Consider the following 17,739-nt stretch of genomic DNA (forward strand, 5'->3'; position numbering starts at 1 on the left):
GACGCACAGAGACACACACACACACAGACACACACACACACACACTCTCACACTCACAAACACATTCACACACAGAGACACACACACACACTCACACACACAGACACACACACACACACACACACACACACACACACACTCTCACACAGAGACACACACACACACACAAACATTAACACACAGACACACTCACACACAGACACACACACACAAACATTAACGCACAGACACACACACACACACTCTCTCACACACAGACACACACGCTCACACACAGAGACACACACACACACACACTCACACACAGAGAAACACTCTCACTCTCATACACACATAAAGATACACACACACTCACACACAGAGACACACACACACACACAAACACACACACACATACACACTCACACGCAGGCACACACACACACACACACACACACACACACACACACACATAGACAGACACACACACAGACAGAGACACAAACACACATGTGCACAAACAAGCTCACACACAGACAGACACACACACACACACACACACAAGCTCTCTCACACACACACACAGACACACACACACAGAGACACACACGCAATCACACACACACACACACTTACACTCACACACAGAGACACACACACACACACAGAAACACACACACATACACACACACACACACACAGAGACACACACACTCACACACAGAGACAAACACTCACACATACACACTCACACAGAGACACACACACACACACACTCTCACACTCACACACAGAGACACAGACACACTCACACACAGAGAAACACTCTCACTCTTGTACACACATAAAGATATACACACACTCACACTCAGACACACACACACACACACACACACACACACACAGAGACACACACAAACATTAACACACAGACACTCACAGACACACTCACACACACACAAACATTAACACACAGAGACACACACACACACACACACACACACACACACACACACTCTCTCACACACAGACACACACGCTCACACACAGAGACACACACACACACACTCACACACAGAGAAACTCTCACTCTCATACACACATAAAGATACACACACACTCACACACAGAGACACACACACACACACAGAGAAACACTCTCACTCTCATACACACATAAAGATATACACACACCCACACTCAGACACACACACACACACACACACACACACACACAGAGACACACACAAACATTAACACACAGACACTCACAGACACACTCACACACAGACACACACACACACAAACATTAACACACAGAGACACACACACACACACACACACACACACACTCTCTCACACACAGACACACACGCTCACACACAGAGACACACACACACACACTCACACACAGAGAAACTCTCACTCTCATACACACATAAAGATACACACACACTCACACACAAAGACACACACACACACACACACAGAGAAACACTCTCATTCTCATACACACACAAAGATACACTCACACACACTCACACACAGAGACACACACACATTGTGTTATTCTGTACAAACTGTATTTTCTGTTGCTCTACCTCAACTCTATCTCTAAACGCAGCCTTCACAGGAACAACTCTGCATGATTTAAAAGCTTTTGGAGAAATAAAGACTGTCAGGAATGTCTGTTATATATTAAAATTCTTTATATCTCGGAATTCTGACTTCAGCTGTATTTGTAGAATCCTCACATTTTATCTTAAAATTCTGACTTTACATGTTGAAATTCTGACTTTTATCACGCAGTTGTGACTTTGTTTCTCAGAATTGTGTAATATACAGTTATAATTGCAAGTTATAAAGTATTTCCTGCTATGGAGACTGATCTAACATGGACTTTTAAAGACACATGAACGGATGAATTGCATTAGCACATATAATAGAGAAACATGTAGAAATCTTACCTTTAGGTATTTGCAGGAATCTCAACTATACCAGACTGTTTATTGTTTAGCAAGCTGTCAAAAGGGAATATATAGGCTAGTTAAACTAGGCACCAAACTGCACCAAACGGCACCAAACTGTTGTGAAATTCTAAGATGAAAACCTAGGAGAACTTTCAGTATCTTCAAAGCAGAATGCTTTTAATAAGAAGAACTCATTGTGGCTGTGGCGTCATCGAAAGACACTCTCAGTTGGTACAACAGACACTCAGTTTAAATACATTTGATCCATGTAGGTGGGGACAGCCTTGGTGGGGACAGTCAAACAAAGCATGCAAATGAAGTGTTGTTGTCAGCAGGGTAACATGCCTTTCCAGGCCCAATCTCATAAGTATATAACAGCCCATTCACAATACATTTTAGCATTAAAACAGTGTGCAAATGATGTTCTGGAGACAGAAACCGCCCGATCAGTTGACCGACTGGAGAAAACAGGCACAGCCGTGCTGTGAAACTGACAATTTGATTACTTTGGAGACTGTCAGGGCTCAGGAAACCAAGACATTTAAAGTCTGTCACACCCTGAAACTTTTCAGTTATATATAGATCATATACATTCATATTCCCACAATGTGTGACGATGTGATTAACATTTGGCTGATGTAAATTCTACTGAATGCAGCAGCTCTTTATTGAATGTTGTTAGGGTGCCCTCATGTGGTTTACTTGGGAACTGCAGACATATGTATCATACATAGGCTGCTTTTTGCACTCTTATCTTTCACTAGCAGCAAAGTAATGGTTAAAGGGGCGTGGCTAAAATTATATCGCCAGATAAGGACTGCCTTTCCAGAGCAGGCAGATTTTGATTGACAGCAGATTAATTTCCTCTAGGGATGTAACGGTTTCAGAATTTCACGGTACGTGAATACCTCGGTATGAATGTCACGGTACGGTATTTATTGAATCATTTACAGGAAAAAACAAAACTTATGAAAATACTCCAAAAAAGTGCCAAAAGTGTCAATGGCATACAAATTAGCCATCTATCTGTAAGCTTTAAATCAGGAACTTCAATTTTATTAACAAAAAAATATTAAACCATGTAAAAAAAAATTAAGTTTCAATTTAGTATTGTTGAAAAATCACATTCAACATTTAATCACTCACTCACTTAGATAGAGATGGGTTTAAAGGAAAATTATCATATAAATATAATCTGGTAAAAGCTGGTATCTCTGGGCATTTACAATGTCCCCTGCAACAGAAAAAACCCCTCTCATTTGGGACTGAGGTTTCTGGGACAAGAGAGATATGACTTGGCCCAGGTTGACAGCAGTGGGTAACGTTGTGCATTGTCTTTCCCCCACTTGAGAGGACAAACCATGAGTGAGATAGAGATCTCATGTCTGCATCAATCTGAACAGTGTACTGTGTTTCTGCAGTCCCAATGACTGATTATTAGTCGTATTCCCCAACTTGCAGGCACGTGCACACACAGTGCTTAACCTGTGCAGTGCACATGCCCTTTTTAGTCTTTGATAGAAAGTTCCCTTCCAAAATGATCAAAAGTGCCCCCGCGACGCGACATACCCTCCGTCCCCGCTTTACAGTACGCGCGCGACAACACAGCTGATAAGAACTCGCGCGACAACACCAATATTCAGTACGCGCGCGGCGACAACACCCGCTTTAGAGTTTTACAGCTCTTTTTGATCCCCGCTTCTAGCAGCACACTCCATTTCCGCATTACTGGATCTGTAGCGACAACAGACCGCAAGGGATTATGGCCAAGCCTGGGCTGATGGGAATTGTAGTTTCCGGTACCTCCCGTTCGCTTCATTCGCCTGAGCAAATTTTCTCAGAAGACCTATAGTTTTACCGAGTCATGCGACTACGGTAATATCGAAAAAATTTAATATTGCGGTATGACGGTATTTACAATACCGTTACATCCCTAATTTCCTCTGAATCATTGTTTGTATTAAGACTATCATAAATGTCTGAACATTTGATTTCAAGCAGACTTAGAACTAAACTGCTGGTGGAAAATGAATCTCATAATAAAAACAAAACTTTGAAGAGAAATCAAATGTTGTTTATTACACTTGTACAAGAACACTTGACAATATAAATATGACAACCAAATATGTGAACGCCATCTCTAACACTGATGACACAACTGAACACTGTTTGACTGGCGCTGAGAGAGAATCTCATCATCTCTGACCCGCATCAGGTCATATCAAAAGAAAATCAATATGAAAACAGCACAAGGGTACTTTAATAACATTAACATGAAGCATTTAAAACAGAGGATGATTAAATATTTAAACACAGACCACAGTCAGATATTTACAGCAGCGTCTGGATGCTCTGAACAGAGAACGGAGATGTGTATTATTATCCTCCAGTATATGAGCTGTAAAGAAACTGAAATAACCCTGTCTGGACCACAGCTATCTCACAGAGAACCAGAAAATGACAGACGCAAAATAAAAGACTGGATTAAAGCAGCTGGTAGACTGGAACATGCAGGACAGAGAGAACAGCGCGAGACAAACACTACAATAAATGACTCTACAGCAACATGATTCAGTTCATGTGAGAAAGATTCGGTTCATTCATTAGCAGCCAGAAACAAACAGTAAACCAGCAGAAGAGAAAGAAGAACAACAGAATCAGTAATAAATGAATCTGAACTGCCTTTCCTTTGGGTTCTGCAGAAAACTGAACTCCAGTTCCTGAGATGAGCTTGAATGAATCAGGGAGGAACAGTCTGTTCAATCAGTGAATTATCCAAGTTAATTATTCATTTAGTGAATTGTCTAGGTGAATCAGTGGAAGGTTCAGATGAATCAATTAATAAAGCTGGTGAATCAGTAAATAGGTGAGATGAATCAATGAGTCAACCTGGTGAATCAGTAAGTAGGTCAGATTAATCTGTTGAAGGTTTTCTCCACTGATCCAGCAGAGGGAGACAAACATCACTCAAAGAGCTGCTGCTGAGAGAAGACACGAGTCCAGCTGACCTGAGATCAGTCCATTGTTCTCCATCTACCAGGCCCGGATTGGCTAATCGGGAGGACCGGGAGAATTCCCGGTGGGCCGGTCCGTTTTTTGGCCGCGAGGGCCGGTGTCCCTAGCTCCAGAATCTGTTGCTCTCAGCAGTCACACTTTTTAAATTAATTTATTTACTTACTTGACTACAGTCTTCTTATTCATTATTTTACCGCAGCTCTGCAGCCTACAGGTTAATGATGATATTAGTCAGATGAGTCAGTTTTCATATACATGTTGTGGTCCAGTGGTTAGCACGTTAAATTATGACGCTGCCGACCCGGGTTTGATTCTTGTCTGAGTATGTTTTTTTTTTTTTTTTTAATTATAGTTTTATTGTTAAGACATATAATACTGTTAGGGTTTTTGAACATTTAAAGTTCTAAAGCAGCTGTTTTCTCAAAAAAAAAAAAGACGTGATAGTGTAATTAGAAACTGAATTGGAAATGACCTTATTTTAATATAGTCAGTCGTGAACTGAGGTGGGCCGGTCTAAGGCTTGAAACTCCAGGGCTGAAAAAGAGTCCCACTCCGGCCCTGCCATCTACAGACTGAACTCCTGTAGAAACACTCAATCAGACAGTAACATCAGTTCAGAGTACTCTTGACGTCTGGAAACTTGAAACATTTAGCAGAACTTGACATGTTTCTGATCATGTTTGTGACGAGTGCTTCTGGCTCTCATGAACAGTTCAGCAGCAGCAGTTAACGAAAGCATCTGTTAACTAGCAAAGACAGATGTGAATATTGTATTAGCAAACATCAACCTCAGCTCCTCAGAGTGGAGGCAACTTAAAAAAAAAAGGTTTCCATAAAAAATGTAAGTAACATTGCGTCTACAATTTAAGTTACGTTCAGTTACGTTATTTTATCAAGTTTAAAGTAGCTTTAAACAACTCATTTTTGATGAAGTGGACATTAAAAGGGAGTTTTAAGTGTTTAATGTTATGAAAGTTGTCAGTACTTTTTGCTGCATTAAGATGAGCAATACACTAAATAACAAGTTCTCAGAAAAAAAAGTTAAAAACTCCCCTTCTAACACGCTTTAAGTGCTTTACAACAAGAGCTGTACGTGTGCAGATCAACGTCATCACGCTGTCTTGTTTGGCTCCTTACCTGTAACTTAGGTGTTTTGTAGAGCGCTCAAACTGAAAGCGAAACTCGTCTGCTCGCCATTTTGCAGCATTTTATTTTCTGATCCGTGAATGTCTTCACTTTTATAGGCAAGTTCTTTCAAAACGTTTTATTTGTGTAATATCGATTAGGATATTTTAAGGGTAAGCTAAACAGACTTTTTGTGAAACTTAAATTCATTAAAGTTTATGTTTATACTGTTCTACTAAAATATACAAGCTTGAAACTAAAACCCGCGGAAAGGTTTGATCTATAAACGATTTTATTTGAATTAGATTTTTTTTAAATCAGTCATTGTTTTGGGAAAACATTTATTAGACAATTCTGTTGAGATTTAGGCTAAAGTAGAGAACTGGGTTGTGCGTTAGACAGAGCAGCAAACATGTCGACATTTCCTCATCTGGTTTTAGCGTCCATGTTAGAAAATATGTGTATATGTTGTATGTTAATTTATGCCAGTATGCAAAGAAACTATCTGTAACATATCTGTTTTTTCCTCAGTATCATCAGTATGAAGAGAAAGAGAGCAGCTTCTCCAGGACTTGTGTCCATGAGGAGCAACAACTCCATTAATATTATTCCTCCAGCTCTCAGTGACGGATCTTCGAGCTCTGATTCTGGGTAAGTATCTTGAAGTTGAAAGTGTACGTGTGTATACAGTTGAAGTCAAAATTAGCCATCCTGAGTATTCATTCATTTTCTTTTCGGCTTAGTCCCTTTATTAATCTGGGGTGGCCACAGCGGAATGAACCGCCAACTCATCCAGCATATGTTTTACACAGTAGATGCCTTTTCAGCCACAACCCATCACTGGGAAACACCCATGCACACTCATTCACATACAATTTTAGCTTACCCAATTTACCTTTGGACTTGTAGGGGAAACAGGAGCACTCGGAGGAAACCTACATGAACACGGGGAGAACATGCAAACTCCACACAGAAATGCCAACTGACCCAGTCAAGGCTCAAACCAGCAACCTTCCTGCTGTGAGGCGACAGCGCCACTGCACCACCGCACCGCCACAGTACATAATATATTACTAGATATTTTTTCAAGTAGTCAGCTTAGTGGCATTTAAAGGCTTAACTAGGTTAATTAAGTTAGAGGTAGCTACACAAATCATTGTCTGATGGTTCAATCTGCAGACAATTGACATAAAAATCTCTTAAGAGGGCTAATAATATTGACCTTAATATGTTTTTTTCTAAAGAAAACGTTCGAGGTTACTAAAGTAACCCTTCGTTCCCCGAGGAGGGGAACGGAAGCACTATAAGTGGATTTGATTTGTAAAATCCACGCATTGGGAGGTTCGGTTCAGAAGCTACTCGTCTGAAAGAGTATTGAACGGGCCAATTAAGAATGAATTGGCAGCGCAAGCCTGCGCAGGTGAGCGGCATAAGCAATCAACTGAGTATATAAGCTCACCTGGCGCCAGCAGACGCTATCCTTTTTAAGCTGAAGAGACTTTCAACAGCTAAGGGACAGTCATTATGGCGACGGAGTATAGTGCTTCCGTTCCCCTCCTCGGGGAACGAAGGGTTACTTTAGTAACCTCGAACGTTCCCCTTCGGGGGGAACTTCAGCACTATAAGTGGATTTGATTTGTAAAATCCACGCATTGGGAGCCCATTGAAAGCGCCATAATGACTGCACCTTACCAACACCCCCGATGAGGAGATAGTCAAGCAAGCGTGACGCACCCGCATCATGGGGGGCGCGGTCCTCCAACGTGTCCCTGGCCCTAATTTATCCTACTTCAACAGAAGTTTTACGGATTTAGATATATTTTTTGGGAAGTCGTGAGCATCTAGATAATTCTAGGAAAATACGACAGTACGTTGGGAAGCGTGCAATCCCGATAGGGAGGACGCTGCGGAGGCCATCCGTTACCCAAGGGGGGATAGATGGCAGAATTTACATATGGACTAGCCCTAAAAGGGGGAGTACGCATAGCAAAAGAGTGGTTAGCGGGGAGGGAAGACACGGGTCCGCCCAGGGGGGGGACTTAACCGTGGCGGAATAAGCATATGGGATCGCCTAGTGGGGATCACGCATAGCAGGCACCTTTACCCAAAACGCGGGCTGACCAGCGGGCAGACCTACAACGTAGTGGGCCAGCAAGTGACTCCTCCGCTGAGTCAGTGCTGGGGGCCACGGAGGAATCTGCAGGGCTCACCTGACGGGGAACTTTACTGACAGATAAAAAGGCGCACGTATCTCCGTGTTAGGGAAAATGGCGCAGCAAGCGTGTTTCAACACCCTACCGAATTGTTTCCTCAATCACCAAGGGTTACCTAATACCCTTGAGGAAACCGGCTCCACTCGCAGATTGTAAAACCTTGCAAATGTGTTGGGTGTCACCCAGCCCGCAGCTCTACAGAAGTCTGTTAGAGGGGCGCCTCGTGCGCGCGCTCGAGAGGATGCGAAACTCCGAGTGGAGTGCGCACGCGCTCTCGGGGGACGCGGCTTATCTCGGCTCTGATAGTGAAAGAAAGGCATCCACAATCTAGTGGGAACTTATTTCGGTACGGCACTTCCCTGCTGCCGACCGTTATAACAGACGAAGAGCTGCTCAGACGATCTAAACTCTGAGTGCGGTCCGGATAATACGCAAAACGCGAACTGGACAATAAAGAAGGGCTGGGTCTGCCTCCTCCGAGGGCAGCGTTTGCAGGCTCACTACCTCGTATTAAAACGGAGTGGTAGGAACCTTGGGCACATATCGCGGGCGGGGTCTCAGGACGTGAGAGAAGCCAGCCCAATTACAGGCACGAGTCACTGACCGAAAAATGCCTCCGGGTCCCCGACCCTCGAATCGATATCAACGCGACAAGCAGAGCTGTCTTCAGGGACAGAAAGATACTGAGTCGAGGATCGAAGGGATCTGACGCGGCTTGTGTAGCGAGAGCGAGATCCTAAGAGGGCATGAGAGGGGGCGGGATGGATTAATTCGCTTAACGCCCCTGAGGAACCGGATGATGAGGTTATGCGTTCCCACGGTGCTGCCAGCCACCGCGTTATGAGAGCGGAGATGGCAGCCACGTAACCTTGAGTGTGGAGGGCGACAGCCTGCTCTCCAGCTTCTCTCGGCGTAAAGAAAGCACAACGCTGATCTGGCAAATTACGGGGGTCTTCTCAGCGAGAGACACACCATTCAGTGAATAGACTCCACGTCAGGGCATAGGCGCGCTCGGGGAGGGGGCTCTAGCCCGAGTGACGGTATTAGCCACCGCAATCGGAGGTTACCTAAGTCTTCCTCGCGTCTAAAATCTCTTCAAAGATCGGCGAGGGTGCCAGGTGGTGCCCTGTCCCTGAGAGAGTAGGTGCTCTCTCGAAGGGACTGCCAGGGGAGGGCTATCGCGAGGGAGAGCTCTGACATCCAGGTCCGGTTGAGCCAGAGGGGCGCAACCAGCAACCTGTTCCTCGTCCTCTTCCTGACCTTGCACAGTAACTGCGCGAGCAGGCTCACTGGGGGAAACGCGTATTTGCGCGTGCCCCGAGGCCAGCTGTAAGCCAGTGCATCCGCGCCGAGAGCACTCGGTCAGGGAAAGAACAACTAGCAATGAGCGATCTCGGGGGAAGCAACAGATCGATCTGGGCTTCCCCGAATCGCGCCCATATCAGCTGAACAGACTCGGGGTGGAGTCTCCATTCTCCAGGACGCAAGGCTGCCGTGAGAGCGCATCGGCTGCACGGTTGAGCTTGCCTTAATATGAATGGTGTGCAGCGATTTCAGCCGCGGATGACTCCAGAGGAGCAGACGGCGGGCGAGCTGAGACATGCGGCGAGAGCGCATACCCCCTATACGGCTGATATACGCCACCGCCGCCGTACTGTCCGTCCTGACCAGCACGTGTTGCCGCTCCAGCACCGGAAAAAAACGGTGGAGAGCGAGGAACACTGCCAACAGCTCCAGGCGATATGCCAATGCAACTGGGTACCTTTCAACAGGTCCGCAGCCGCATGCCCGCAACGCACAGCCCCCCAGCCCGTGTTGGAAGTGTCTGCTGAAACGACAACAAGACTGGACGCCTGTTCTAGAGACACCCAGGCCTGTAGGAACGAGGGGTCGCTCCAAGGGCTGAGGGCGCGGCGACACAGCGCAGTAACAGAGACTCGGTGTGCGCGCGCGTGCCATGCGCGTCTGGGGACTCGATCGTGAAGCCAGTGCTGAAGTGGTCTCATATAGAATAATCCGAGCGGCATGAAGCGGCTGCGGATGCCATATGCCCCAGGAGCCTCTGAAATAGTTTCAGTGGGACCACTATTTTACTGTCGAGCTCTCTCAGACAGTACAGCATCAGCTGAGCGCGCTCTCCGGAGAGGCGCGCTGCCATGGTGACCGAGTTCAGCTCCAGCCCGAGAGAAGAGATCCTCTGCACGGGGGCGAGTTTGCTCTTTTCTCGGTTGACCTGAAACCCCCACAGGTGGAAGTGCCAGAGCACTTTGTCTCTGTGCATAATCAACTGCCCCGAGAGAGGGCAAAAATCAGCCAGTCGTAAAGAAATTGAGTATGCAGATGCCCGCGAGCCGAAGGGGCGCTGAGGCACCCTCCGCGGGCTTGGTGAGGACCCGCGGAGACAGAGAGAGCCCGAAGGGGAGGGCTTTGTATTGCCAAGCTCGACCTTCAAACGCAAACCGCAGAAACTGTCGGTGGCGAGGAAGAGTGGAGACATGGAAATACGCGTCCATCAGGTCTAATGCTGCAGACCAACCCAGAGGACGAACGCACCGGAGGATGCGCTTCTGCGTGAGCATTCTGAACGGCAGCTTGTGCAGGCAGCGGTTCAAAACGCGCAGATCTAGGATTGGCCGTGACCCACCGCTCTTTTTGGGCACGATGAAGCGTGGGCTGTAAAACCCACTCTCCATCTCGGCTGGAGGAACCGGCTCGATTGCATCCTTCGCCAGGAGGACAGCAATCTCCTCTCGCAAGACAGGGGCGGACAGGGGGCTAACCCTGGTGAATACACACCCGTGACTTGGGGGGCCGTTTCGCGAACTGAATCGCATAGCCGAGTCTGATTGTGCGTATGAGCCACCGCGAAGAGCTGGCCCGCGCTAACCAGGCAGGCAGAGCTCTCGCTAATGGACTCATCGCTACAATCGCTGACGTACCAGCAGTGGGGCAGCGCGGAGTGGGTGTGCTGATCCGGGAAGCTCGCGGGTCCCACGGAAAAGCTGGAGGTGAGATATTTGCTCTCACTCCAAACCCGAGCTCCGGAGGGGAGGCTCGAGGGGTGGGAGAAAGGAGACCGTCCTCCCAGCGCTCGTGAGCCACTGGCGAAACGCACCGAATCTGCAAGCTAGAAAGCATAGCGTCCCAGACTGGCAGATTTCGGGCTGTCACATCTGGGGAAGTGAAAAGTGCCCTTTCATAATGTTTTCATGGCAGTAAAAAGTGCCGTTGGAAATGGGGCCCCGCCCTCCAGCGGGGAAAGAGCAAGTTCCCTCTTCTCCAGATGGCCTGTCCCAGGGGCGCTTTGCGGTCCGTTGCCGGACTTAGCGGCGTTCTGGGCAGGGGGGCTGCCTGCTTCCGAGGTGCCCGACGCGCTCGCTTCGCCTGAGGCGTGTGCGGGGGCGGAGCAGCTCTCGTAGGCGGGCGCCTTCGGCGAGGAGCAGGTATGAATGGCACGGCGGGCGGAGCGGGCTACGGACCGCCGATAAGACATCACCCACCAACTGCTCTCTCACCGCCTTGAATTCCTGGGTGAATTCACAGACAGTGTCGCCGAACCTGGCTGGGGATATGGGGAAGTCAAGAAAGCGGACTTTGTCGACTTTGCGCATATCAGCCAGGGGTGGCGCTCCTGGACCACTAATGTGGACATCGTCCTCCCCAACGCACACGCAGCGGACTCAGTAGTCCGAAGAGCTAAGTCGGCGGCGGTGCGAAGCTCGTAAGCCTGGGTTGGACCCACCCTCGTGCAGCTTGGCCAGCGCCTGCGCTTGGTAGCGCTGGTAGGTGGCTATCGCATGCAAGGCGGAAGCAGCCTGGCCCGCAGCTATGTAAGCTCTAGCTCCGAGGGAGGTAGATAACTTACAGGCTTTGGATGGGAGATGAGGCGGACCCCGCCAAGAAGAGGCGCCGCGCGGATTTACCGCCATCGCGCACTCAACCTGAGGAATCGCCACATACCCCCTGGCTGTTTCACCGTCAAGAGTGGTTAGGGTGGAGGAACACGCAGCACGAGCAGAAAAAAGTGCTTTACAAGACCGCGTGAGCCTACTGTGCACCTCCGGGAAGAAGGGAACGCCCCTCTAGTCGGTCGGCCGCGGAGCTGGGGGATAAACCATCTCCAACCCATGGCCGAAGCAGCCCGGGAAAGCACGGCTAACATGTCCGTTTCAGGATCCGTAGTGACAGCGCTCACCAGCCCGAAGGGGGCGAGCGGGTCTGGATCATCATCGGACAATGAAAGCCCACCCTCCGATGCCGCGGTGGACATCTGGTCTCCGGTGTCATCGGGCGTAAGGGCTACCATCTGTTAGACGGATCGCTTCCCCCGCCCGAAGCTTGGATGGAGCGCTTAGAGGAGCGGGAGGTCCGCGGGCCCGTGGGCGACGGATTATCTCTCGCTGAAACCCTCAGATCTGCCCGAGTGCCCGCTGCAGAGCAGGGGACAACTGGGGTGGTTCACCCTTTTGCAAAGGCTAACCGCGATCTTGCGCAACAGTCATGGCATCGCAATGACGACATGAACTGCCCGCGAGCAGCGCATTAACATGCTGGACCCCCAGACATGTAACGCAGTGCCCGCGCCCATCATCCGAGGACAGGAAACCACCGCATCCAGAAACGCACAGTCGGAGCGCCGTCCTGATAAGGACGTGCTGCACGACTGTGTTGCTCTTTCTGTGAAGTTTGCAACTTTATACGCACCGCTCTGGAGGACCGGACCCAAAGAACGCCAGGCAAGGGAGAAACCCAGCTCGACCGTCTGCCACTGCGTGTACACACTCTGGACCGGGAGAATGCTCTCGTTCGCTCAGAATCGCTGGTCACAGCAGGAGGAACCCTCATCGACTCGATCAGAAAGTCTCTGAAGCGAAAAGGATAGCGTCTGCTGGCGCCAGGTGAGCTTATATACTCAGTTGATTGCTTATGCCGCTCACCTGCGCAGGCTTGCGCTGCCAATTCATTCTTAATTGGCCCGTTCAATACTCTTTCAGACGAGTAGCTTCTGAACCGAACCTCCCAATGCGTGGATTTTACAAATCAAATCCACTTATAGTGCTGAAGTTCCCCCCGAAGGGGAACTGCTTTTATTCATTATTTTTTATCAGTTTAGCAGCGGCAGATGCTCTTCCAATTGCAACCCATCACTGGAAAACACCCACACACACTCTCATTCACACACATACACAATGGACAATTTAGCCTACCCGATTCACCTATAGCGCATGTCTTTGGACTATGGGGGAACCTGGAGCACCCGGAGGAAACACACGTGAACACGGGGAGAACAAAACTGCTTTTATTCTAGCCAAAATTAGACTTTCTCTAGAAGAAAATATTATAGGAAATACTGTGAAAAGTACCTTGCTCATTTAAACATAATTTGGGAAATATTTGAAAAAGGAAATAAAAACAAAGGAGGGCGAATAATATAGACTTCAACTGTATGTGTGTGTGTGTGTGTGTGTGTGTGTGTGTGTGTGTGAGTTTATTTGTATGCATGGTTGTGGGGATTAGTGTTTGCGTGAGCTAAGTACTTGGCTTAATAGACTTTGACTGTTTTTCAACTGACTCTTTCTGATGGACGGCTGTAGAGTTTTATCATGAGCACTTGTGTGTTGCTACAGAAAGATACTAAAGGAGTCTCCTGTTGACCCTCCGAGAGCAGCTTCTCCAGTGTTCAGCTGTGTGTCCATGAAGAGCAACAACTCCATTAATATTATTCCTCCTGCTCTCAGTGACGGGTCTTTGAGCTCTAACTCTGTGTGAGTATGATGTTGTTACTCTACTCTCTGCTGTAGTAGAAATGATAGTGAAGAATCACTTAATTGAGGAAAAAAAACATCTGTTATCAGGCATGTGCACACATAGGGCTCAACCTGTGCACTGCACATGCCCTTTTTAGTCTTGGATAGAAAGTGCCCTTCCAAAATGATCAAAAGTGCCCCCGCGAAGCGACACACCCTCGGTCCCGCCCTTCATTAGGCGCGCGACAACACCGCTCTTGAGTATGCGTGCGACAACACAGCTGATCAGAACGCGCGCGACAACACCGCTCTTTAGTACGCACGCACTCTTTAGTACACGCGCCAACCCCCCCTCCAAAAATTTATTCCTGCACATGCCCTTTGGACGGTCTCTGCACGGGCCTGTCTGTTATGAATACACAGATTTTTTTCTTGCACTGATTTTTGCCCGGCTGAGAGCAGCACATGTCGACCAGTTTATCTTGCATCAACCGATGGATCTCATCTCTTTACAGTTTTTAAATGTGATAATTAATCTTGTATATATCTAACCGCCAGTCTTTTGAATCTGTAATCAGTCAGTTTCATGTAATGTAAGCCTATGTTGTTTTGTTATACTTTTATAATGTCCATTATTGATTATTAAAACTGATATTCAGCAAAAGAGGGCGACACGGTGGTGCAGTAGGTAGTGCTGTCGCCTCACAGCAAGAAGGTCGCTGGTTTGAGCCTTAGCCAGGTCAGTTGGCATTTCTGTGTGGAGTTTGCATGTTCTTCCTGCGTCTGCGTGAGTTTTCTTCGGGTGCTAATATATAATAAATAATACTGCTAATAATAAAAACATTATACAAATGCAAGTTGTCATGAATAAACAAACAAACAAAAAAAACCTCCAAGATGATGAAGGCATGGAGGATGTGGTTTTATATTAATTTAGAAAATAGTAATTTTTGTAATATTTTAATCCTTCAATTCTTGTTCATTTGTGAAGATATTTGTGTACTGCTGTATGTGTTCATTTCAGTGTTGAGAGACCTGAACGGACCAGATGTGTGTCCAGCAGATCCTCCTCTTGTCAAAAACACATCAGACATTATAAAACAAAAGCAGACCGGCAGATTGATTCTCATCAACCAATGCATGATGATCTTCAGAGAGTGAAAGAGCAGCACAAATCCAGCATGAAGATCAAGTACGAGAGCTTATTTGAGGGAGTGAAACTCCAGCAGAATCAAACCCTCCTGAACAGCATTTACACACAGCTGTACATCATAGAGGGAGAGAGTGAAGGAGTGAATGAAGAACATGAGGTGCTGCAGATGGAGAAGAGATACAAGACTCTCCAAGACACTCCAATCAACTGCAATGACATCTTTAACCCTTCAGCTGAAGCAGGAGATGAGGAGAAGAGCAGAGAGGAGAAAGAGCAGATCAAGACTGTTCTCACTAAAGGCATCGCTGGAATTGGAAAAACCGTCTCTGTGCAGAAGTTCATTCTGGACTGGGCCGAGGGAAAAGCCAATCAGGATGTAGATTTCATCTTTGTGCTTCCATTTCGAGAGCTGAACTTGATTAAAGATCATCAGTACAGTCTTCACACACTTCTGCTGGACTTTCATCCTGAACTTCAGCATCTGGACTCACAGATTTATGAGGAGTGTAAAGTCGTGTTCATCTTTGATGGTCTGGATGAAAGCAGAATCACACTGATGTTTTCAGACTGTCAGAAAGTTTCTGATGTGACTGAAGCTTCATCAGTGAGTGTGTTGATGTCAAACCTCATGAAAGGAGATCTGCTTCCCTCCGCTCTCATCTGGATCACCACCAGACCAGCAGCAGCCAATCAGATCCCCTCAAAACACATCAGCCTCGTGACGGAGATTCAGGGCTTCGATGACCCTCAGAAGGAGGAATATTTCAGGAAGAGAATCAGAGATGAAGATCAAGCCAGCAGAATCATCTCCCACATCAGAAGAGCAAGAAGCCTCCACATCATGTGCCACATACCCGTCTTCTGCTGGATCTCAGCCACTGTGCTTCAAACCATCCTGAAAGAAGATCTGCGTGCAGAAATCCCTCAAACTCTGACTGAGATGTACATCCACTTCCTCCTCATTCAGACACACATGAGGAAGCAAAAGTATGAAGAGAGACATCCAGAGAAACTCCTGCAGTCCAACAGAGACGTGATTGTGAAACTTGCTGAACTGGCTTTCAATCAGCTGATGAAGGGCAATGTGATGTTCTATGAGGAGGACCTGATTGAGAGCGGGATAGACGTCGCTGACGCCTCAGTGTATTCTGGGATCTGCACTGAGATCTTCAGAGAGGAATCTGTGATTTCTCAGAGGAAGGTTTACAGCTTTGTTCATCTGAGCTTTCAGGAGTGTTTTGCAGCACTGTATGTGTTTTACTGCTATTTACACAACAACACTGAGGTGATGAAGATGTTCCTGACAGGGAAACACAGAACTCAGAGTGAGAAAGTTTCTCTGGATGTGTTTCTCAAAGGAGCGATGAATAAAGCCTTGAGCAGTAAAACTGGACACCTGGATCTGTTCCTGCGGTTTCTTCATGGCGTCTCACTGGAGTCCAATCAGAGACTCTTACAGGATCTGCTGAAACACACAGAGAACGACCCAGAGATCATCAAGAAAATAATCCACAACCTCAAACGAGGACAAAAGAACAACATCAGTCCTGAAAGATGGATGAATCTCTCACACTGCTTGATTGAGATGAAGGATAATTCTCTTGTTGAAGAAGTGCAAACATTATTAAAATCTAAATCAAAGAGTAAAAGTCTTTCTCTTGCTCACTGTTCAACTCTGGCAAACATGCTCCTGATGTCAGAGGAGGTGCTGGATGAGTTTGACCTTAAAAAGTACAACATCAAATCTAAAGATGGCAGAAGGAGGCTGTTACCTGCTGTGAGGAACTGCAGAAAAGCTCTGTGAGTGTAACGACACATCATTTTTCAGGAGTTTTGATAAATAACAAATTTTAGGCTGATTTGTCTGCCCAAGCATTGATTACGTCAATCACTTTTAATATATTAGGTTTATATTTTGTAAACATTGCTAAGAACTAATAGTGTGTATATATATATTTATGTTAAGAAGACTGCCCTAGTAGCAAAGAATTCTGGCCCAGATTTGGCATTAAGCTGGCACAGCAGGCATTCATCCGGCACTGGCATACAGCATGTGGGCCAACCATGGCCTGGGTTTGGCAGAGGTGGCACTGTCTATAATGCGGCACACAAGATCTGGGCCAGATGTAAAACGTAGTATTTGGCCCAGATTTAAAAAATTGATTGTGGGCCACGTGAGTTTGGCCAGTCTTGACCCACATTTAAAATACATTTAAATAATTTTTGATTAAATAAATCAATTCTACCAATCAGGTCACTGAGAAAAAACAAGGCCCATAGTGTGCCTAAAGCGCAATGCCTCATGGGTTTATCAATTTCATTGCAATCGTGACACACCAACCTTACTGGCCCAGTTCAGGCCCAGTTATGAGTTATTACTTTGGCTGAGACTTGGCCCAGATATGGTCTGTGTTTGGCCCTTGTCTAGAAGCCAGATTTGGTCCAGTCATGTACTGTAATTCACTGCGGCATGTGGGCCAAGCAAAACCTGATTGTGTGGGCCAGAGCTGGGCCAGAGAAATTTTGCTATGTGGGTG

At 46.8% G+C, this 17,739-nt stretch overlaps 2 protein-coding genes across 4 annotated transcripts in view; one reads left to right on the forward strand and one right to left on the reverse strand.

The window, feature by feature from the left end:
• Nucleotides 1-4,009: 4,009 nt before the first annotated feature.
• Nucleotides 4,010-17,739, reverse strand: part of radil2a (Ras association and DIL domains 2a) — a 156,038-nt gene continuing 142,308 nt past the window's right edge. For both annotated transcript variants that reach the window (XR_012396835.1, XR_012396829.1), the window contains exon 17: nucleotides 4,010-4,887. The gene's annotated coding sequence lies outside the window, so the exon portion shown is untranslated. The remainder of the gene's footprint in view (nucleotides 4,888-17,739) is intronic.
• The window catches only part of LOC141381313 (NACHT, LRR and PYD domains-containing protein 3-like), a 28,155-nt gene continuing 16,515 nt past the window's right edge, over nucleotides 6,100-17,739 (forward strand). Inside the window, exons 1-4 of one of the 2 annotated variants that reach the window (XM_073945148.1) lie at nucleotides 6,100-6,208; nucleotides 6,621-6,740; nucleotides 13,930-14,067; nucleotides 15,074-17,002. In XM_073945148.1, coding sequence (XP_073801249.1) covers nucleotides 6,631-6,740; nucleotides 13,930-14,067; nucleotides 15,074-17,002 — 2,177 coding nt within the window. In that variant the 5' untranslated portion in view covers nucleotides 6,100-6,208; nucleotides 6,621-6,630. Of the gene's footprint in view, nucleotides 6,263-6,620; nucleotides 6,741-13,929; nucleotides 14,068-15,073; nucleotides 17,003-17,739 lie in introns of both variants that reach the window. The other variant, XM_073945149.1, reaches the window with a different exon arrangement.

Source organism: Danio rerio, chromosome 3 (genome assembly GCF_049306965.1).
Source record: "Danio rerio strain Tuebingen ecotype United States chromosome 3, GRCz12tu, whole genome shotgun sequence".
Lineage (NCBI taxonomy): Eukaryota > Metazoa > Chordata > Actinopteri > Cypriniformes > Danionidae > Danio > Danio rerio.